Raw genomic sequence first — 22,961 nt, 5'->3', positions numbered from 1 at the left:
TGTTACTTATACGTCAGGGTGTAAGTCCATACATACGTTGTATGTAGTATGCTTTAAATATGCGTTACGTGTGTGTACGCTTTGAGAGGAAGCAACTAAATTTCATTTTTAATGTGTGCCATTGTGCCCATAGGAAAAAAAAAACGACAATAAAGGTTATCTAATCTAATCTTTTTTTTACACTTTTATTTATTTTATTTTTTTATTTTAATTCCATTTATATCCCGCCCTTCTCCGAAGACTCAGGGCGGCTTACAAGCTTAGCAGTAGCCTTCATTCTATGTATGTGCCTGCTTATTAGGGCTTTCATACACCCCCCCAAGCGGCATTATTACAAAGTCAGCTTTTATGCCATGGGGAGGGGGGAAAAAACACCTTATAAATATAAATCCAAAGGAAACAGTTTAACCCCGTTGCCAGGCTCTCCGCAAGCCCTTGCACCCGAATTCCCATGCCTCCCCTTGCACTACAAACCCCATGCCTTCAGCCACCCCCACCCCACTTCTGCTGCACCCCCTTTGGAACGGCGAGCAAACAGCTGCCGAATCGCCGCTCCTCTCGGGCGGCCGCGCCCTTCGCCCAGCAGAGGGCGCCGCGCGACGTGCGCGTCGGGCGGAAGCGGCGACGCTCCGCCCGCCCTCCGGCCCTGCGCTCGTCTGCTCCCTTCCTCCCTTCCTCCTGCGGCTCTGCGCGTCGCCGGAGGTCGCCGCCGAGTCGGGAGCGCGCGCGGTGGGGAGGGGGGGGGGCAGCAGCGCGGCCCCCCGGGAACGAGCATTTCCCCCCCGCCCCCTCCGCGGGGCTTGGCCGCCTCCATGGACCCTCTGGCGCCCCCCGGCCCGGGGAAGAGGAGCCTCGCCGTATCCTTAGCCCAGCTGGGGGGTGGGGTGGGGGGTCAGCAATGGGGCTGGGGGCGTCTGTGGGGCTGGGGAGCCGCAGGGCCTGTCTGAACAAGGGGCGGGCTCTGTCCTGCTCCGGGGGGGGCGGCTGAAGGGGGACCCCCCTCCTTAAAGTCGATCCCTCTTGGCTTTGGAGCCCCCCCCCATTCAAAGCAAGGGGGTCGGGGCACGGGGAGGGGGGCGGGTGGCAGGGCTGCTGTCCTTCCAGCACCCCAGAAATGAGGGGTCTTCAGGGCCAGGGAGGTGGTGGGAGTGGCCCGGCTGGCTTCCTCCCCAAGGACTTCCTCCTGGAGCCCCTGGAGGGCTGGGCAGAGGCGCTCTTGCCAGGCTTCCTTGGGTCATCTGGGGTGGCGGGTCCAGGAAGGACCTGCCAGCATCCAAACCCCTCCTCCCTTGGTTGTAAGGATGGGGTTAGGAGGCCGGGGAGCCTTCCCAGGCCCTGGTTTGCTTGGGGAGGAGGAGGAGGAGGAGGAGGAGGCGCCGGGGTGCCTGCAGAGCTTCCCCAGGTTCCTGTTGTTGTCCTTCCAGCAGGCTAATTGAGATGCCGAATGTGCGCCTCCTTCTCGCTGCTGCTGCTGCTGCTGCTGATGATGATGATGATGATGATGATGATCCCGGAATGGGGGTGGGGGTGGGAATGCTTGCGGTGGATGGCAACGCATCCAGGGTCTTAAGAACTTGAGGTTTTCAGGCCAGTCCTGCTTTTAAAGAGTCCTGGAGTACAAGATTGGGTATGGAATCAGAGGGCTATCTAATCATGCCGGGGGTCTGTTCAATGTATAGATAGATGTTTATCACCATCTGGACCTTTAGATCTCTAGAAAATAACGTGTATCTCTTCCAAGGAAATTCTAGGATTTTTCTGATCCTCCGGCTCCTTTATTTGTTGTCTTTCTTGTACTTTCGACAGCCCTTCTAGTCTGTTTATATTTGTCTGTCTGTCTATCTATCTATCTTTGTCTTCACTTTCTTGTACTTTCGACAGCCCTTCTAGTCTGTTTATATTTGTCGGTCTGTCTATCTGTCTATCTATCTATCTTTGTCTTCACTTTCTTGTGCTTTCGACAGCCCTTCTAGTCTGTTTATATTTGTCGGTCTGTCTATCTGTCTATCTATCTATCTTTGTCTTCACTTTCTTGTACTTTCGACAGCCCTTCTAGTCTGTTTATATTTGTCAGTCTGTCTGTCTATCTTTGTCTTCACTTTCTTGTACTTTCCTCAGCCCTTCTAGTCTGTTTATATTTGTCAGTCTGTCTATCTGTCTATCTATCTATCTTTGTCTTCACTTTCTTGTGCTTTCGACAGCCCTTCTAGTCTGTTTATATTTGTCGGTCTGTCTATCTGTCTATCTATCTATCTTTGTCTTCACTTTCTTGTACTTTCGACAGCCCTTCTAGTCTGTTTATATTTGTCAGTCTGTCTGTCTATCTTTGTCTTCACTTTCTTGTACTTTCCTCAGCCCTTCTAGTCCATTTTTGTCTATGTCTGTCTGTCTATCTACCTACCTACCTGTCCTCTACCATCTTTTTTTTTCTAGTCCATTTTCTCACAATCACGATCCCAAAATATGTGAGCAGCAGAACAGATCTCCGCATTCAGCAGTTTCACATCTATACTGTCAGTTGCCGCAGGCATTCAGTAGAGAAAGCCCTTTTTTCCCCTGCAGGTAAATGAGATTCTTGGAAACATCGGGCTGGGATTGCTGTTGGAAAATGAGCTGGATTTATTACAGGAAAAAATGGTTCTTCTGCTAGTATATTAGTGCACAGCGAGTCTTAATTTAAAGCATAGAAGTCAGAAACAAACGTGTTCGGTTCCCCCATAACCACACTGCTTTCAGAATTGATGGTGGTGCCGTGTTTTTCAACCACTCGCTGGTCATTCCTTGCTAGAGTATATAGAACAATGGGTTTTTTTTCAACCAGGTCAAATCTTTTGGCTCACACCTCTCTCTCCCTCCCTTTTTTGTGAAATGTTCCTTAAGGAGCTTGCAGAGAAAGAGAGAATGTGGCCTGGTGAAGCTCTGAAGTTTATCCTCTTTAGGAGATTTACTAAGATGGAGAGCGAGTGGAACAGGATACTGAGACAGTGGTGGTTGGAAATTGCAGGCCTTTGAGGAAAAACTATCCTTCCTTGCATTTGCCTCTTCCTTTTTCCTTAGCTGGTCTCTTTCAGGGTGTGGAGGTGAACGCAGGTCGACAGATGCCTTGCGAGTTGAGCCTGGTCCAACGTGGCGGAGAATACGAGTAAGTCACCAATGAAGTGTGAACATTTCTGTCGCCACTGCTTACAAATCTGTACACAGATCGTTGCACTTGCAGCCTAAGGCAGCATTTCCAAACTTGGCAACTTTAAGATGTGTGGACTTCAATTCCCAGAATTCCGCAGCCAGCATATAGCCCCCATTTACACTACAGAAAATCATTGTGTGGTCTTTTGAGTTTGGACAAATGCTGTAATGCCATTTCCATTTGTGTGTGTGCGTGTGTTTGTGTGTGTGTGTGTGTGTGTGTGTGTGTGAGAGAGAGAGAGAGAGAGAGAGAGAGAGAGAGAGAGAGAATCCTCCCATATGTAGCATTTTTGCCTGGAAGGGCAAAACAAAAAAATTTTTGCCTCTTCCCTCAGTTTCCTTCCTGTGCCTCTAAGTTATCACATTTGTGGTTTTTTTTTTTACTTGCAGGCTGGTTATAAGCTCCCGGGGGACAGACCCCCTTACTCAAGAGCACATTCCAATCAACGCCCATTTTAAATGTGTACAAGGTATTCAAAGTCTGCTTTCTTTCTGGTTTGATGACTCACTTTTTCCTTCAAGCCAGGAAAGGTTAGTGTCAAAATCAAAACCACAAACAGAATCTGGATCTTAGCAACCAGAGATGCCATTTAGGAGCTTAGCGCAACCATAAATCCTGTGGCAATGAAAACATAACTGGGAGTCCCCTTGCTTGATTAAAGAGCTGATAGCCCTAATGTTTTCATAAGGTAAACTGACTTCCTAGCACATATAAAACACAATCCGAGCGCTGAGCTTTTGCAAACCAGGATTGAAAGAGCACCACTTGACAGTCTGTCGTCAGATTTTCTATCAAGCTGGTCCCCAACCCCTTGACTTCTCTCCTTAGTTAGCCCAAGTGGAAGATTCTTATGATATCTATGCATTTTGCAGTTTTCTGATTCTTGCTTTGTTTGGGGGTTTTTTTCTCTTTCCAGAGGCTGAAGAAACTTTGCTGATTGACATAGCCACAAACTGTGAGTCTTCTTTCCACAGAAACGGTGTCAGAAATTGTCTTATCTGAGGGCTGACATGTTGTCTTTCCCACTTGACTCATTGTCCTCTGCTCCTCTCTCTTTTCTGCCTTCTGGAAAGATGGCCGGGGCTGGAATATTCAGCCATTGTTCTATTACTCTGGTACTTCAGAGAAAACCAAAACTACCGTATAAAATTCAGCAAGGATGGGGTGAAAGCAGGAAGCAGCTGTCCAGCGTGATTACGTAGATATCTTTGTTTGCTTTCAGTCAGGGGAGGGTGCCAATGTTTTTCTGAAAAAGGTATTCCAGAACGCAGCCCCTAGCATCACACGCCTACATGAGGTCAGAACGCGGGGGTTTCAAAAATCTTTCAGAAAGTTCGGAGTGATGGAATCGGTAAAGGGTACACGCAAGGGTGACGGTAGAACAGAGGTGGAAAAACCTAAGGGAGGCTGACAAATCTATTTTCCATTTTCCCCAAAAAATAAATGTTGACCTTCAGGAGACTCAACGATGGGACATTGATGCCAGGGGGGCAGTTCCAAACAAGTTTGAAGTGGGTGGGTGGGCGGACAATGTTTATGCATAGTTTTGGTTTGGGGGGCAGGAGAGTCCAAGTAAGCTTTAACCCAAGTTTGCGTACCTCATTCTCTTGCACTTTCCCTCTTGCTAAAAGGAAAGTAAATTGCTCTGCTGAAATAAGCATTTTTCAGGCAAATTCAGCAATGCAATTTTGGGCGTCTCGGAAGATAGAAGAGTGATTTGGGCACACGGATTGCCTTCTCCTATTTAGAGAGAGATGAAAGAATGAACAGGATGAAATTTAACTGGCTTTCTTACCTCAGTAGCTTCTCAGCTTTATTCTTCGTAACGGCCTGCCAGTCACTTTGGTATAGTAGAAACCAGGAGACTGTGAGTTCTAGTCCCATCTGAGGCGTGAAAGGTGGCTGGTGAATTTGGGCCAGTCACCAGGGGGCTGTGAGTTCTAGTCCTGTCTTAGGCATGAAAGCCAGTTGGCTGGCTCTGGGCCAATCATCAGGTGGCTGTGAGTTCTAGTCCTGTCCTATACATGAAAGCCAGCTAGGTGATTTTGGGCAGTCAACTGTCTCTCAACCCAACTCACCTCAAGAGAGTTATTGGGAAAAATAGGCGGAGGAAAGAGTATTATTAAGTACGCCTGGTGCCTTGAGTTATTTAGAAAGACCATAAAGGCAGAATCAAAATAAAATCTGAAAACTGGGCTTGCTTCTGAAGATTCCTGCAGGTGTCAACTTGGAATTCCAAAGACACATCTACCTGGGCAGCTTAACCAACCCCCAATACAGTCCTGCTCTCTTCAGCTAGTGATGCCCCAAACTCTTGCATGATCTGCAGAAGGGCCGACCCATCGGAGGAAAGAGAGTCTGCATTTCTGTCTTCTCAAAAGGCAGTTCTCCTTCTTTCTGTTACCAAGGAAGAAGCGAAGCCGCTGGGCTTGGTTTTGTTCTGGTTTTATTTTAACCTTGGAGTGGAGAAGGGCAGGCTGTGAATGTCTGTTTTTTAAAGCATATATTGCAGATAACATCCTCTGTTTTAGTTTGCCTGCCTTTGCAAGTATCTTTTGCTCAGGAAACTGTGATAAAATGGCAAATTCTGGCAGGGGTGGAGATTGATGTTTTATCTCGCTCTTTCTAAAGCTGAGGAGTTTTGAAATTATCCCCCCCTCCCTTTAAAGCCCGGGTGTAAAAAGGGCATCCTATGGATCACACCAGGGGAGGGGGGGGAGGGGATTTTGAGAATTTAAGGATCAAAACGGGGCCTCAAGCCTTGCAGAACTCATTTTGCTGCTTGAGGAAGGGAAAAAAACTCAAAGGAAGAGTTTAAGGTCACCAACCTTTAGAGAAGCATTTGAGCCAATGCAGGTTGCATATTTTTGTTTGAAAGGATCGTCTTAGCCTACAAGCAGCTAGGAGGAAAAGACAACAGATTAAAGCTAGTTGTTCTCCAGACCTGTTTGACACATAACGTTTCCTTGTGCATCAGGAGCTAACCTCATTTGACTTTCTTAAGCAGCCTTTGGATGATTTGATGCAGAAAATCTCCTTTTTTCCCCCCTCCCCCTCCCCCTCTTCTTCTTCTTTTATTAATCATTCTTTGGAATTAGTCATGAAGCAAATGTAACTGCTGCCGAAGGTCACGTGTATATTATCGTACATTGACTTAATAAAGATGACAGTTAAATGAACATGCAGCCCTTCTGCTTATCTCTTAGCAGCCTGGAAGGAAGGCAAGCTATTAAACCCTGGTTCAAAGAGTATGTTGATTTATTGAAAAGCTGATAGCCATAGTTCCTGGACTGTACTGATTGAGAAGGTAAAGCAAGTTTTGAGATTTTGCTGGTTAAATTCAGACTATGAACTTAGGCGAAAGGATCGTTTCATTCTTGACCAGAAATTGTTGATCTTCCTTCCTTCTTTCCTTCCTTCCTCCCTTCCTTCCTTCCCTCCCTCCCTCCCTCCGTTTGGTTTTTCATTAGATTTGTATCTCCTATTCCTTCAATTTCTCAAAACCACAGAGTACTTTCTAGACTAGGTGGTTTGAAAGACAGTGACTGGGCTAACCTAATAACACTCTCAGCTTTTACTTTCTACGGCTAAAGGTGCAACTGCATGCCTGCTCTCAGTCCAATGCCTTAATGGCTGTGCCGTGATTCAGCGACTTATTTATATCCAACCATTATTTCTATAACAACTCAGGACAACACACACACACACACACACTCCTCCGTCCTCCTCTTTTTCCCACAAAGAGCCCAGTGAGGTTTGTTGAGCTGAGAGACAGTGGCTGGCCCGAAATCACCCAGCCGCTGGCTTTTATACCGAAAGTTAGGACAGGAATCCATCGTCCCCTGGTGATTGCCCCAAAGTCACCCGGCTGGTTTTTCATGCCTGAGGTGGAACTACATCTCTCAAGTCTCCTGGTTTATAGCCTGGTGCCTTTACCACTACTGCCTTTGAGAAGATGAGTCCCTCGTGGGTATCTTGAGTCTTTTCACTCACGTAGGCCAGCCGTGTGCACTTATCTACCCCCAAACGTGCCTTAATTCAGATGCTCTTGTTCCATTAAGGTTCTTCCACCACCCACAGCTTTTTTGTAACGAGAGTTAGACATCCTTTATTATAAGAACGTTGCTTTCTTCTTTCCTTTAGCATAATGTACTACATGTGCTTGGATTTCCAGCTCATGCAGTTTAGGTGCAGCGGGCTCAAAATCTAAACAGGGTACAGTGCCATATTTCTCTTCCCCCCCCCCCCCCCGCCGCCGCAGTAATGCGTTTTCCAGAGTAGGATGTCCTCTCCTTGGTTGTTCTGATCTTCAAAGCAGCCCCAATCTCAAAGCCAGTCCGATTTTCAGCAGAGCTGGTGCTTCCAATAATTGCCGTTGCCTTTTCCTTTCCCTTCGCGCTCTTTTAATAATTCCCCCCCCCTCCCCGTTCTACCCTTTTAAAGCAAATTGCGGTCGGCTACGTCCGTTCTTGGACTTATCGGCGTCGACGCCTGTTTCCTGAACATGGGCTTTTCTTGTCTTCTGCTTCCAAGCTGGTTGCAAGATCCGCGTCCAGGGAGACCACACCGCAGAGCGTCTGTTTGAGATACCGGACGAGGAGCAATGCTTGGAGTTCCTTGCTGAGGTGCTAAGGCTTCAGAAAGGTGTGATTGTTCCGCTCCTTGTGATGTCATTAATGAAAACTTGAGTTGGCGATGAGCAGGGCTGGCGGTGACACAGGTGTCTTTTTTTTCTTACAGCCTCGACAAAAACACTTTTCCCCGAATGTGTGGACCATGCCTCCTGGCACCAAGTGAAAGGCCTCTCGGGGCCTGTGGATCCTCTTCCCGCAGGTAACGGCCTACCTGTCTCGCGCACCTCACCCTGTGCAGGTTCGTTTAGCAAAAACTTCGAATACCGAAACCCCTCTTGCTTCCTGAAGAGGTGGGCCTCTCCCCTGGAAGTCCTCTAGATGTCTTGAGAGTCAACTCCCAGAATCCCCCAGTTATCGAGGGACACGCTGAGAAGTCTGGGAGTGGAAGCTGAGGTTGGAAAAATCTGGGCTCCATCCAGAAGGAAGTGATCAGGTGGCCATGGTGCTGGGGGCGGTGGGGGTGGGGGAATAGGAAGCCACCTCCTTCAAACTCTAGTTAGCCTTATTTCTTCCGTTCTGCTCTTGGACCTTCCTGGAAGATTCCTGAAGGCTGATTTGAAAGCTTCTCCTTGTCTTCAGGCCTTCTGGGGTTCGAGGATAATTTCAGCGCCATAAGCCTGGAGAAGAAGAGGAACTTGCAGAACCAGCAGATGAGTGCCCGCCGAGAGCCCCCACCCCCACCCCAGCCTCCCAGCCGGTTGTAAGTCGTCTCAGAGAGGGTGGAGGTGGGGGGGGGGCGTCCCGGGATCCGTTGCACAGGCCGGCTGGACTCCATGCCTCGTTTCCTTTAGATATCCCCGCGAGAAGGAGAGCGTCAGCAGGGACCCACCCAAAGGCGGCAGCAACACGATGCGCACGTTCTTCACACCGTCCCACCACACGCAATCCGGTCAAAGGGAAGGGCTCATCAAGCACTTTGTCCTTAAGCGAGAGAAGGAATACGTCAACATCCACAACTTCAGGTGAGGGCTGGGCATCAACACCCTCCAGGGGGCTTTTCAGCACTGCCGGTCCATTTCGAAGGAAAGATGGAGGGCGGGAGCAGGATTCACACACACACACACCACCTATAAGAAGCTTGATTCCTAGACCTGGAGTCTTTTGCAGAGGGGAATACAGGTGGTCCTCGACTCAGTGACCACAATTGAGCCCGACATTTCTGTTGTTAAGCGGGACCTTTCTCAAGTGACTTTTGTCCCATTTTACGCCCTGTCTTGCCACGGTTGTTAAGTGATTCACGGCGGTTGTTTAGCAGCACCGTTGTCAAGTGAAATCAGCCTTCCCTGTGGAAGGTCGGAAGGTCGCAAAAGGGGACGACACGTCCACGGGACACGGCGACGGTCATAAGTATGAGCCAGCCTCTGAATTTTGATCACCTGATCGTGGGGAGGCTGTGAAGGGGGCAACTGCGAAAAATGGTCCCGAGTCCCTTTTTTTTTTTTCAGCGCCGTTGTAACTTTGGAATGGTCACTCAGTGAGCTGTTGCAAGTCAAGGAATGACTTGTCCTTTTGGGTTGTGAGAGACCGGAAGTGGCAGCTTCCCCTTTGTGTTGCTACCGATTGGGCCTCCCTTTTAGCTTTTGAGGCAGCCTCTTTCCGTTGCTGGGGTGATATTCTCTGACCTCCAGGGACGTCTCCTGCCTCGGCCACTCAGCTTCCTTCTGTGTGTTGCAGGTTTTTTATAGGGACGTGGAATGTCAATGGACAATCGCCGGACGGTGGTCTGGAGCCTTGGCTGATCTCGGACCCGGAGCCCCCAGACGTCTACTGCATCGGGTGAGACCCCAGAGATCCCAGGCCTTCGCTAAGGCCGCTTTGGCCTCCCGTTTGCCACCGCGCCGGTTCTGCTTCCGATTGTGTGTTGTTGTTTTTTAACGGAGACTTGTATTCAATCCAGTTCTGTTCATAGCAATCGTTGGCTTTAAATTTGGCACAGTGAGGCAAATCATCCCCAGGATTTTGTCCTAGCATTCTTAAAACGATAACCCTTGATGGAGCAGTGGGCTAATGCCTCCTTAAGTAACACCAGCTGCCTGCAATTAGTGCAGGTTCGAGTCCCACCAGGCTCAAGGTTGACTCAGCCTTGAGCCTCATCCTTCCGAGGTAGGTAAAATGAGGACCCAGATTGTTGGGGGCAATTAAGCTGACTTTGTAATAATGCCGCTGGGGGGGGGGGGCGAAAGCCCTAATAAGCAGGCATATACATAGAATGAAGGCTATTGCTAAGCACATTGATTTGTGCTTTAGATTGTAAGCCGCCCTGAGTCTTCGGAGAAGGGCGGGATATAAATGGGATTAAAAAAAACAACCCGGAAGCAAAGGGCCGGGAAGGGTCCACTTGCCTCCGGGAGGGGAGGGGAAGGGAAGCCGTAAGCAGCTTTGTGAATGTTAAGTACGTTGTCTTGAGGATGGCAGGATGAATGGACGGATAGGCAGCCCTGGACTAGTCCCTGACTGCAGTAAGGATTCTTCTTGAAAAACAGTAGCAACAGCACCAGCTAGCTTTGGAAGTGACTGCGTCGGTAGCTACAGCAAGAGCACTTAGCCTTCCGTACCGCTTCACAGTGCTTTACAGCCCCGTCTAAGCGGTTTACAGAGTCAGCCTCTCGCCCCCAACAATCTCGGAAGGATGGAAAGGCTGAGCCAACCTTGAGCCGGTCAGGATCGAGCTGCTGGTGGTCGGCAGAGTTATAGGAAGGAAGGAAGGAAGGAAGGAAGGGAGGGAGGGAGGAAGGGAGGAAGGGAGGAAGGAGAGGGGAAAGGAGGAAGATGAGGGAGGGTGAAAGGGAGGAAAGAAGCAGAGATGAGGGAGGGAGGGAGGGAGACAAGGGAGGAAGAGTGAAAGGGTGGAAGAAAGGAGAGACGGAAGGAAGGAAGGAAGGAAGGAAGGAAGGAAGGAAGGAAGGAAGGAAGGAAGGAAGGAAGGAAGGGAAAAGGGAAGGGAGGGAGGGCAGAATGGAAGGAAGGAATAAAAGGAAGGGAGGAAGGACAGGCACTAGCAATAGCACTTAGAACTATACAACACTTCACAGTGTTTGACAGCCCTCTAAGCAGATTACAGGGTCAGCCTCTTTCCCCCCCAACAATCTGGGTCTTCATTTTACCAACCTCGGAAGGATGGAAAGGCTGAGCCAGCCTTGAGCCGCTCAGGATCGAGCTGCTGGCAGTGGGAATGAAGAGTTAGCCTGCCGTACTGCATTCTCACCACCGCTCCAACTTCAAGCGGAGAAGGGCTGACGATTGAGCCGACTGCCGGCTTGCTGAGGCCACACTCATCAGAGGCTGCAGTCACTCTCTTTCTCTCTCTCTCTCTCTCTCTCTCTCTCTCCAGGTTCCAGGAGCTGGACCTGAGCACGGAAGCCTTCTTCTACTTCGACTCAAACAAAGAGCAAGAGTGGCTGATGGCTGTGGAGAAGGCCTTGCACCATAAAGCCAAGTACAGGAAAGTAAGTCCAGTCCCTTCACCCCGTTGCAGCAAGCTGGGCGGCTGCTAGATCAGGGCTGGTCCTGAGAGCAAAACAGCCATTTTAGGACCTCCAACCTTGCAGGTGCAGCTCATCCGTCTGGTTGGCATGATGCTGCTGGTCTTCGCCAGGAAGGAGCAGGTCGACTTCATCAAGGACGTGGTGGCAGAGACGGTTGGCACCGGGATCATGGGCAAGATGGTGAGTGGGCAGCTGATCTTGGGCTCCGTCAGGTTGTCTCTTCCTCCTCCACCTCCTCCTCTTCCTCACCACCACCTCCAACCCACGCTTTCTTTTTTATTAACTTTTTTTCCTTACGATTCAGTGATACCTTATTCAACAACGTGTTGCCTGAGTTTTATCATTGACTAATGCAAATTTAGGGACGCGGTGGCTCAGTGGGTTGGGACGCTGAGCTTGTCGATCAGAAGGTCGCCAGTTTGGCGGGTCGAATCCCGAGTGCCGCGTAGCAGAGTGAGCGCCTGTTACTTGTCCCAGCTTCTGCCAACCTAGCAGTTCGAAAGCACGTAAAAATGCAAGTAGAAAAATAGGGACCACTACGGTGGGAAAGTAACAGCGTTCCGTGTGCTTTTGGCATCTAGTCATGCCGGCCACATGACCACGGAGACGTCCTCAGACAAGCGCTGGCTCTTTGGCTTTGAAACGGAGATGAGCACCGGCCCCGAGAGTCGGAAACGACTAGCACGCATGTGCGGGGGAAACTTTACCTTTACCTTAACGCAAATTTAATTCCTGATCCTTTATTCTTTTCTCCAGCCATTGATAAAACCAGTGCCAAGTCCGATAGCATCCTGTTTCTTCTTTTTTCTTTCAACCTCGTAGTAAGTCTGTCCATTTCCGCACATTCTAGTATGTTTTTTTTTAAAAATTATTTCTTCCTCTGGTGGTGTTTCCTCGTTTTTCCAATATTGTGTGAATGTGATTCTTGCCGCTGTTATCACGTTTAAAGTCAAATATCTACTTGTGTTTAATCAATCTTTTCTGGCATAATACCTAATTTTAAAAAAAATGTTCAGGTTTAAAATCTACATGTTTTCCCGACATCTTTCCTAGCCAACTGTGTATTTTTTTCCCCCAGTACCTCTTTGCTTTAACACATGTCCCACCATACATGATAATACGTACCCGACTTACGTTTACATTTTTGCAACTTCCGTCTGGCACATTTTTAAACATTTTTGCCAGTCTTGCGGGTGGCAAGTGCCTTTTTTCAGAAATTTTCTTTACAAGAAGCTGCCGTGGTCAGTTGATAATTTCTCTTCTTTCTTTTCGACGCTTCCTTCTTCCCTCCCTTCACTGCTTGGGCAGGGCAACAAGGGCGGTGTGGCCGTCAGGTTCGTCTTCCACAATACCAGCTTCTGCATCGTCAACTCCCACCTGGCTGCCCACGTGGAGAACTTCGAGCAGCGCAATCAAGACTACAAGGACATCTGTGCCCGCATGAGCTTTCAGGTTCCTGACCAGAGTCTGCCACAGCTGACCATCATGAAACACGAGTGCGTCCGAAGGGTGGGACGCGGGTGGCGTGGAGAGCAGCTCAGCGGGGCCGCATTACTGATTGAGGGAAAGCAGAAAGTGACACGTTGGGCTCAGTGAAATAAACACAGTCGTTGACCTCCGAGCCATCGAGAAAGAATTCACGGCCACAGAAAGATATTTTTAAGTTGGGTCGTATCTATGGCATGCTTAAATAAACTAAAGAGTAAGCTTTTTTTAGATTAGATACTAGAATACATGATACAAAATCTGTTTTTGTTGGGGTTTTCCACCACCACCCCCTTTCTCATTCTGATGAGCACAGTTTGGAGAAATGAATGGACTCTTGTCTTTCTCATTGCTTGGCTGAGGTTTCAAGCAGAGCCCCTTTGGCCAAGAATCCCTACTTGGGACGGGGCAGTAAGGGAAGCCGTAATAAAACCATGCTATTAGTGCTAATAAACAACAGTAATTACATCCTAATTTATTTTCCGAGTTTCACTGCGGGCCATTCTCAGTGGGACAGATCAGAAGGTACAGTTCTAAAAAGAATTGAATAAGACGTCCAAACAATATAGTAAGGGTGTGCGGGTTCGTAGACAGTCTTGTAGAATTCAGAGAGGAGATTCGGAAGAAATCGTATCACGATGTGCATCGGAGGAACTTTGCCAGAAAAGGCTATATTTCCAAACGCCAAGGCGTCAGTGCCATAAAAAGACGTTTTTGCGTGCTCACGATGCTCATGTTCTGACTCGGGTAGCAGAAAGTATCCATCATGGAAGATAACGTTATCAGTGAGTTTGGGCCGGTAGTTTTGCAGATCTTCTGGTCCAAAACCACAAAGAGTCTTAAAAGATTCTTGGAGAAGAGATCAGGAGCCCTTGTTGTGTTACCAGCCTGTTTGTCATCCTCTTCTAGAGCTTTCCAGATAATAGCACAGCTGTTCTTCTCCGTGCTGAGCCAGTGGTAACCAGTTCTCTGCTCTTTCCTGTATCCCTTCAGTGTCGTCATTTGGCTGGGAGATCTGAACTACAGGCTTTGCCTCCCGGACGCTAGCGATGTAAAAAGTCTAATCGTTAAAAATGAGCTTCAGAAACTGCTCACGTTTGACCAGGTGAGAGGGGAAGGTGTGTGTGTAATTCCCTGGAGGTTTTGTTTTGTTTTGTTTTTAAGTTGAAATGTCTGTTCCCTCCTCCTGAATAGGCTTCCTCCCCTGCGAGACGGGCTTAGGCCTTCTTCCTCCAGTGGTGTAATAATTAACGATTTGCGAACATGGGATGGTTGCGCCGCCTGTAACTCATTTACCTAATTTTGTCATTGAGTTTAGTATAAAGGTTTGGATTACGTTCGTCGAACTCCAGCTTGCTGTGGCTGTTTGGAAGCTTAAGCTTCCTTTCACGGTTTCGTGGCCAGCAGCTGTTCCGACACGCCTAGGCCACCAACTAGCTTGCTTTTAATGTTCCCGTTCCAAGAGGTGCGAGAGAAATAGGAAGCACGGTGTGCTTTTTACACTCGGGAAAGATGGCTCACCTTTAAAATCGTGCGGCGGGCAGCCGAAGACTTTCACTAGCCTCTCCCAAATGTCAATAGTGGACAGTTCGGGTGTCTGTGCAGAGTCTTAGTCATCCAGGTCACGGTTGTCCCAAAAAGTGCTTTTTCAAGAGGCAGCTGGAGTTTTTTAGCTTTTATTTCCCCCCCCTCCCCGTTTGAAAAACGTTTCACTTCTCATCCAAGAAGCTTCTCCAGAACGAAAACAGAAGCTTCTCGGGTGAGAAGCGAAACGTCTTCAAGGAAAACCCGCCCCCCCCAAAAAAAAACGTCCTGTTTGCCTCTTGGAAAAAGCACCTTTGGGATAGGCCAAAGGTAGGCAACATCATCTCTTTTATGACTCGTGGACTTCAACTCCCAGAATTCCTGAGTCAGCTCTGCTGACTCAGGAATTCTGGGAGTTGAAGTCCACGAGTCATAAAAGAGCCGATGTTGCCTACCCCTGGGATAGGCAGGCAGTCTGGCTGACGTCAGCTCGACCGGGTGTCGCCTTTCGTTTGCAGCTGAATATTCAGCGTACCCAAAAAGCAGCTTTTGCCGATTTCACCGAAGGCGAAATCAAGTTCATCCCCACCTACAAATACGACTCTAAAACAGACCGCTGGGATTCCAGGTAAGGATCTTTCCCCTCACCCCACCCCCAAACACCCCAATAGTTAAATCGGCACCTTCCACCCACCCGAATGGACTAGTCTGCCTAGGACTCAACAGTCCTATTCCCCCCCCCCCAAAAGGGGGGGGAAGGATGGATCCCATACAGAAGGATGCATCTCGTGAATTGAAGTTTTGGCCCAAAGATCCTAGGGGCGGGGTGGTGGTATGGTAATAATGTGAGCATCCTGTAGGCTTCCAGCATATCCCTAATACCGATCCTATCTCCTTCCAGTGGAAAATGTCGTGTGCCAGCTTGGTGTGACCGGATTCTCTGGCGGGGCGGCAACATCAACCAGCTCCAATACCGCAGCCACATGGAGCTGAAAACCAGCGACCACAAGCCCGTCAGCTCCGTCTTCCTCATAGGGGTAATCCCGTCCCGTTTCTGACACTCTTGAAGCCGGTTTGGATTTTAGGTTGTCAAGCCGCTGGCTCCACTGGGGAATCTCTAGAAGTTGTCCAGATTTCGGTCAAGTAAGGTATCTCTCTGCTCATTTTAAAGAGTCCTTTCTTCAAATACGCGATCTGGTTTTTCCCAAAGGTGAAAGTTGTAGATGACAGACGGTACCGGAAAGTATTTGAGGACATTGTTCGGAAGATGGACAGGATGGAAAACGACTTCCTTCCATCGGTGGAGCTGAGCAGGAGAGAGGTAAGAGACGGGGTGTGGTGGAGGGAAATCCTTCCTTCCTCAAGGGGGAAAGTTCTTCAACCATGGGAAACCCATCTTGGCTGTCTCCCAGATGTATTGGACTTCCAACTCCCGTAAAACCTCTTAACCCGCACGGGAATTGATTCCCACACATCTGCAGGGCAAATGGGGAACATCTGCCCCAAAGTGAACCTGCCCCAGAAAGACCCAGGTTCTTCAGAAGAAGTGGTGGTGTGATCCACCGATCCTTCTTGTGAAAACCTAAAAGTAGAAGCCAATTCTGGTGTTGGGAGCAGGTTCCCTTTTCTGCTGAAAAATATTCAGGGTTGTGTTTTTGTTGTTTTTTTTCTTCTTCTCCTCCTCCTCCTCCTCCTCCTCCTCCTCCTCCTTCTACTTTGTGCCCACAGTTCTCTTTTGAGAATGTAAAGTTTCGGCAACTTCAGAAGGAGAAATTCCAGATCACAAACAACGGTCAAGTCCCCTGCCACTTCTCCTTTATCCCCAAGCTCAATGACACGCAGTACTGCAAACCGTGGCTTCGTGCTGAACCCTGCGAAGGATATTTGGAGCCGAGTGAGTTTGGAGAAACACGTTGAAATCCTATTCCCCACCCCCACCCCCCGCCCTCCATGCCTCTTCGTGGTAGGGAGATGAAGAGCTGAGTCCACCTTAAAAGATTCAGCCTTGAAGCTTTGGTGGTCTTCTCCCATCCCCACCCCAGACGAGACGGTGGACATCTCCTTGGACGTCTACGTCAGCAAGGACTCGGTGACCCTCCTCAATTCCGGGGAGGACAAGATCGAGGAGATCCTGGTCCTTCACCTCGACCGGGGCAAGGATTACTTCCTCACCATCAGTGGCAACTACCTGGTTAGCTGCTTTGGCACCTCCCTGGAAGCCCTGTGCCGGATGAGGCAACCCATCCGTGAAGTCCCCGTCACAAAGCTCATCGATCTGGTAGGAATCCGAGGGGGGCCTCCTGGGATTCGGATGGTAGCTGAGCTCATGGAGCCTCTGACTTCCTCGCTTGCCTGCTTGAGCCTCCTTGGCCCTCTCCATCCCCGCCAGCGCCGCCGAGGGACTTTGGCCCTCCCAATCGGCATCTGCAGCTTTGCGCCGGCTTTTCCTGTGCGCTGTCCAAATCCTGCCCTGCTCTCAGCCGGTTCCTCTTCACCGAATCAGCAGATCTTCTGTTCCCATCTGCCCTTTAACCCAAGCTTCCCTTCACGCATTTGCTTCTGTCGCCTGCATTTCCCACACCATCTGGCTTCTGACTTCCCCGTGGATGGTGGCTCCTTTCTCTGCTTTGGACTCGTGCCAGTAACACATTTTTGTGTCTTTTCTTTCGCCTCTTGCCTCCTCCATGCGCTCACAGGGAGACGACGGCTGCCTAGAAAAGGTAAAGGGCCGGGAGGCGCCCCTGATTTTTCTTGGTAGCCGGGGGTGGGGGGGTGGGGGGGGAAACAGACTGACACGGAACTGAAGGGGCACCGAGCGGAGAGAAATGCAAAAATTTTCACTTGGGTGTGTGTGTGTGTGTGTGTGTGTGTTTGTGAAGCAGTCTGAATCGGGCTTAATTATGGGATGGGGAATGCACAGCTTGCTGGCGGCGTCTACGAAGGAGGTTGGAATCGTACCTGTGGTCCTTGACTTACGGCCACGATGGAGCCCACAATTTCTGTTGCCTCGGCGAGACATTTGTTAATTGACCTTTGCCCCATTTTACGGCCTTTCTCGCCACGGCGGGTTTCCCCGTCGACTTTGCTCGTCAGAAGCTCTCCGAAGGGGATGGCGTGACCCCAGGACATGGCAACCGTCATAAATACGAGCCAGTTGCCAAGCGTCCAGATTCTGATCACGCGACCCTGGAGATGCTGCAGCGGTCGTAACTGTGAACGACAACACTCATCAGTCACTTTTTTTTCAGTGCCGTTGTAACTTGAAACGTTTACCAAATGAACTGCTGTAAGTCGAGGACTGCCTGTAACAGATGCCCAAGGGATCTAGTAACGCAGATCCTAAAAGGGATCTGTGTTAGTGGTGTGATGGGGATGTTTTTTTAAAAGGACAGTTTTAAACTGTTAATCAGAATTAATAGCTTCCAGACCACAGGAAATATTTTTTATTTATTTTTATTTTATTTTAATTCCATTTATATCCCGCCCTTCTCCGAAGACTCAGGGCGGCTTACAAGCTTAGCAGTAGCCTTCATTCTATGTATATGCCTGCTTATTAGGGCTTTCACACACACACCCCAAGCGGCATTATTACAAAGTCAGCTTAATTGCCCCCAACAATCTGGGTCCTCATTTTACCTACCTGGGAAGGATGGAAGGCTGAGTCAACCTTGAGCCTGGTGGGACTCGAACCTGCACTAATTGCAGGCAGCTGGTGTTACTTAAGGAGGCATTAGCCCACTGCTCCACCAAGGCTCTAGCAACTCTTACTGTGGTTTGATCTCACCTTGATTTCTAAGTCCAGTCCTGGATTTTCAGAAGAATGCAGATAATCTGGAACCAAATGAAAGAAGTGCAGCAAAGATGATTCGTGGCTGGAAAGGGGAGATGGTGGTGCCTGGCCACCTTAATCCATAACTGTTTCTTAAGGTCAGAGGCCCTACAGCATACAGCGATGCTAGCTGTGAAGCCCAACGAGGTAGAAGGTTGATGGCCATCTGCAAAGGATGCTTGGTTGAGAAGACCTCTGGATTTTCATGGCCCCAAACGTTCCTTCCAATTCAGTGGCTCGAGGCAGGACAACTTCCTTGATCACGCTCTGCCTGGAAAAAGGGGTGTAATCAGGGATTTGATTACTGATGGGACTAATGAAGAATCGGCTATGATCAATGGCAACCAGCAGAAGCAAAGTTGGGCTCCTGCATTGCCCGTCCTTGCTGTCATAACTCTTTGCCGAAATTCCTATCCTGGAAGGCAAAATGCCGGCGGTTGCCAGAATAGGCAAACGAATGTCTCTCTCGCTCTCTTTTTTTTTTCCCCTCCTGCTGTAGCCGTAGCCACGCTTGCCATCTCGCTCAGGAGCCAGGCTGGCGTTTGTAAAAGAACCAGAGACGCTTTCCCGTCCCGGAGTCCAAAGCCTGTTCAGACGAATCTAAAAACCAAACGAAGGAACTCTCCTTGCTTATGGTTGAAAGTGCCGGGGCAGCCGCTGAACAATCTTTGTTCGGAACCCATCCGAATTTTATTTTTTATTTTTTTTACCCCTCCCTCCTCCGATCCACTGCGGTTCCTTCCTTTCAAGCCTTCCGCTTTAGCAGGCCAATTTCAGATGGGAGAAGTTGCTACTGAAAAAAGAGCGATTTCGCCCTCCCATCTTCTGCCGTTCCACTGAGAGGTTATAATCAGCCCAGCGTAGAACTGTGAAGAAAATGTAGATGTTGCAGTAGGGGAGGTCGGACTTATATGTTCTCTCAGGTGCTACAAAGCAAAAGATACAGCCAATTGATCTTCCAGTGTGTGTGGGGGGGGGGGGACATAAAATACGCCCTTCCAAGCGTTCGGAGGTTCTGATGCCAAATCCCTTCGTTTTCCGCTCAGGAGAAGTCTCTTCTGAAGATGGTGCCTCAGGATGAAGACTCTAGCGACCGACCTTTGCAGATACCCAAGGAGATCTGGCTCCTGGTGGACCACCTCTTCAAGAATGCCTGTCATCAGGTCTGCTTCAGGGACCATCTAAGGCCTGGTTGTTGTTTTTTTTTGGGGGGGGGTGTTTTCCTCCAAACTTGGCAACTTTTTAAGCCTTGTGAGCTTCAGCTCCCAGAATGCCTGGCTGACTGGCGGGGGAATTCTGGGACATCCACAAGTCTTAAAAAGTTGCCAAGTTTGGAGAGCCACCTGGCTTTACGCATCATCACAGTTGGCTTTGACGAATTGGCAGTAAGAACTCTGGCCGTTTCTTTCATAGGGCGCGGTTAGCTTTGCCCCTGGCAACTAAGCCCCTGCTGTGGGGTTTACGAACCGCAGGGCTTAGAATTAATTACCTAGCGGGTTAAAAGCAAAGGCAAGCAAGCCTGCGTGACGTCCTAGCGTGTTTCCCAAGTCCAACGTGAGTGTTACGCGGGGCTTGTCTCCGGCAGGAGGATCTGTTCCAGACCCCCGGCATGCAAGAGGACCTGCAGGATATTATTGAGTGCCTGGACACCAGTATCCCGGAATCCATCCGTATCCTTTTCCTGCCCAAGGGGGCCAAACAGCTCGACTGGGCTGGACTCTGCTTTTTCTCGGTCCGATGCTTCCAAGTCTCCTCAGTTGGGGTGCAGGTAGTCCTTGAGTTAGGACCGTAATGGTGCCTGCATATCGTGGCTTTACGTTGCAGCAGCCGTAAAAACGGGCCAGCGGCCCCGATGGATCTGATGTCATTTGTTGCAGTGATCGTTAAGCAAACGCCACTCTTTGCAGGCAGGAGCGATGCGATCCATCAAGCCAGCCTGTTTTCCCTCGGGGGTGGGGGTGGTTTTGCAGAAAGCCAGAAGGAAAGTGCTGTTTTCCACCCCAAGTCCTCGTAAAATGCGGCCCCAGGACACTGCGAAGCGCTATAAAGGCAGGCCCAGTTGCCGAGTGTCCCAAAATACAGTCAGATGACCGGGGAGGGGGGCGGGGATTTGGGGGAGCTTTGGACCAGGCCATAAATCCTCCTTTTTCAAGGTAGGCCGTAACTTCAAAGGGTCTCCAAGGGAGCGTTGGGAAGCCGAGGTCTACTTGCTCCCCCAAGCCTGTGAGTTAGGTTCTAGGCTGAGCTTACCTGGTGAAACGGGAGGAGGAAGCAGTGGGGGGGGGGGAACGAAGGAGGGAGGGAGGGAGGGCTCTGCACCTGCTGGGGAGGAGTCAAAGTGGTGGCAGACCCCTTTCTTCCTTGACCGGGGGACCCTCAGCTGGCAGCAACCACTCCGTGGCTGAAGCTCTGCTCATCTTCCTCGAGGCCCTGCCCGAGCCCGTCATCTGCTACGAACTCTACCAGCGCTGCCTCGACTGCTCCCAGGACAGCCGCCTCTGCCGGCAGGTAGGACCCCCAAGCGGTTAATAATAATAACAATAATAAGTTGGAAGGGACCTTGGAGGTCATCTAGTCCAGCCCCCTGCTCAGGCAGGAAACCCTATACCATTTCGGACAAATGGCTATCCAATCTCTTCTTAAAAACTTCCAGTGTTGGAGCATTCACCGCTTCTGGAGGCAGGTTGTTCCACTGGTTAATTGTTCTCACTGTCGGGAAGTTTCTCCTTAGTTCTAAGGTTGCTTCTCTCCTTGACTAGTTTCCATCCGTTGCTTCTTGTCCTGTTTTCAGGTGCTTTGGAGAATAGCTTGACTCCCTCTTCTTTGGGGCAGCCCTTTATGGCAGTTGCTCCTCTTGAATTCATCCTGGTCACGTTTCCCACTTTCCACAGTTGAGGGACCGGGTTTTGCTTCCTACTGGCATCGGTGCCTCCACCGAGGCCAACCCTTTCCCCGGAGGAGTAGGTCACGGCCAGCAGTTCCTTTTGCCTTTTTCACTCTCCTCCTTCCACCCATCCAGGAGGCAGTGTGACTGTCTGCACATGGACGGTCCATGTCCCAGCGTGGACCGTCCATGCGCAGACAGTCACACTGCCTCCTGGGTGGGGCAAGCGGCCCGTATCGAGGGTCAGTACCATCAGCGCCTCGCCAGCAAAGGTGCTGTGGTCGTAATTCTCACTCCTTCCTTTATAAGCGCCCTGGGGGCGCAGTGGTTAGAAGGCAGCATTGCAGGCTGACTCACTGCCCACTGCCAGGAGTTCAATCCTGATCGGCTTGAGGTTGACTCAGGATTCCATCCTTCCGAGGTTGGTAAAATGAGGACCCAGACTGTTGGGGGCAAGGTGCTGACTCTGTAAACCATCTAGAGAGGGCTGTAAAGTACTGTGAAGTCTAAGTGCTATTGCTAGTGCTCCTTCCTTCCTTCCTTCCTTCCTTCCTTCCTTCCTTCCTTCCTTCCTTCCTTCCTTCCTTCACTCTGTCGACTGCCAGCAGTTCAATCCTGACCAGCTCAAGGCTGACTCAGCCTTCCATCCTTCCGAGTTTGGTAAAATGAGGACCCAGATTGTTGGGGGCGATAGGCTGACTCTGTAAACCGCTTAGAGAGGGCTGCAAAGCGGTATATAAGTCTAAGTGCTACTGCTCTTGCTTTGCAGGTCATTTGTCAGTTGCCACGCTCACACCGGAATGTCTTCCGCTACGTGATGGCCTTCCTGCGAGAACTTCTGAAATACTCGGAGAGCAACAACGTCAGTGCCAACATGCTAGGTGAGAACCAACCAGGTGGCCTGGTGCCTCTCCCCTCTCCTCCTTCCCCCCCCCTTGTATCTCACCCAAACGTTTGCTTCCTCCCAGCCACCCTCTTTGCCAGCCTCCTCATGCGGCCTCCACCCAACCTGGTGTCCAAGCAGACTTTGCAAGATCGCCAGCGAGCCAACGGCTTCATCCTGGGCTTCCTGCTGGGAGCAGATGACTACTAAGGACCTGGCGTGCATGCTCTGAGCCAGCCAAGTGGCAAAGGAGGAGAAGAGAGGAGGGCCCAGGCTTTTGGGCTCTGGGACCGTTATTACGGGGATAAGATGCTTCCCAACACCGCTTGAGACTCCCTGTTCTTAAGTTTCATCTGTGCCGGTCGCTGGTTGCAGAAAAAGGGGGTTCTGGCCAGTTAGCAGGCAGCCCGTTTGCTGATCTTAGCCGGCACGTGGTAACCGCTCCGTCCACTCCCTGTCTAGTACTGTATTTCCTCACCTTTCATTCCACCGGTCTAATCCTCTAGGTAGAGACGGGTTCTCCATTGGGAAGGCAGCCACAGCTCATCTATCCCTTAGCCTGCTTTGTACAATTCAGTTGTCTGTTCCCATCTGTGGCCCTTGCTCGCAGCCCAGCGGGTCTCCCACTGCAGTGCCACTTGTACTTCACAAAACACCGCACACTGCCAAAGCAGAAGTGGGAGGGGGGGGTGGAAAGGCCGGGGCAGCAGATGCCTGCTTTCAAGCGAGGTCCGGGTTTTTGGTTTCCCCTCCTTTGCAGTTCTGCATTTTTTGTCTTTCCAGTTGTCTGTTTCAGGTTTCTGTACTTTGTGCATATTCACTCTTTTTCTTTCTCTCTCTCTCTCTCTCTCTTTTTTAACTGTATAATTTATTGGGAAAGTTGTTTCAAAATAAATCTGCATTGTGCGAAAAGGTGTCCTGTTATTGGGGGCAAGGAGTGGAGTGGTTGAACTCTTCTCCAAAAAAAGATCTGTCAGGGGATCCTCAGCAACGCTAAGGAATGGAGGGTTTCGGAAACCTTGCGAATCGTGGAAAAGGGGAAGCTTTTTG

General features: G+C 49.9%; 1 protein-coding gene across 5 annotated transcripts; it reads left to right on the top strand.

Annotated features, from left to right (window-relative positions):
• Nucleotides 1-661: 661 nt before the first annotated feature.
• On the top strand, nucleotides 662-22,823 carry OCRL (OCRL inositol polyphosphate-5-phosphatase). Of its 5 annotated transcripts, none has more exons than XM_081336608.1 (23): nucleotides 662-857; nucleotides 3,072-3,142; nucleotides 3,577-3,656; nucleotides 4,104-4,142; nucleotides 7,721-7,831; nucleotides 7,928-8,020; nucleotides 8,401-8,521; nucleotides 8,613-8,783; nucleotides 9,496-9,597; nucleotides 11,153-11,267; nucleotides 11,370-11,486; nucleotides 12,615-12,802; nucleotides 13,785-13,896; nucleotides 14,834-14,943; nucleotides 15,217-15,352; nucleotides 15,526-15,636; nucleotides 16,044-16,209; nucleotides 16,358-16,593; nucleotides 19,191-19,307; nucleotides 19,730-19,814; nucleotides 20,525-20,652; nucleotides 21,798-21,909; nucleotides 21,997-22,823. In XM_081336608.1, exons 1-23 carry the CDS (start codon nucleotides 813-815, stop codon nucleotides 22,119-22,121), a joined length of 2,691 nt encoding a protein of 896 aa, XP_081192734.1. In that variant the 5' UTR covers nucleotides 662-812; the 3' UTR covers nucleotides 22,122-22,823. The 5 variants fall into 5 exon arrangements, with proteins under 5 accessions (XP_081192734.1, XP_081192733.1, XP_081192732.1 ...); XM_081336607.1 differs by having other exon boundaries at nucleotides 7,928-8,059; nucleotides 19,194-19,307; XM_081336606.1 differs by having other exon boundaries at nucleotides 7,928-8,059.
• Nucleotides 22,824-22,961: the final 138 nt, after the last annotated feature.

Source organism: Vipera berus (genome assembly GCF_964194415.1).
Source record: "Vipera berus genome assembly, chromosome: 11".
In the NCBI taxonomy this organism is placed as follows: domain Eukaryota; kingdom Metazoa; phylum Chordata; class Lepidosauria; order Squamata; family Viperidae; genus Vipera; species Vipera berus.
The sequence above is the reverse complement of the archived record's forward strand: the minus strand, read 5'-3'. Positions and strand labels throughout refer to the sequence as shown.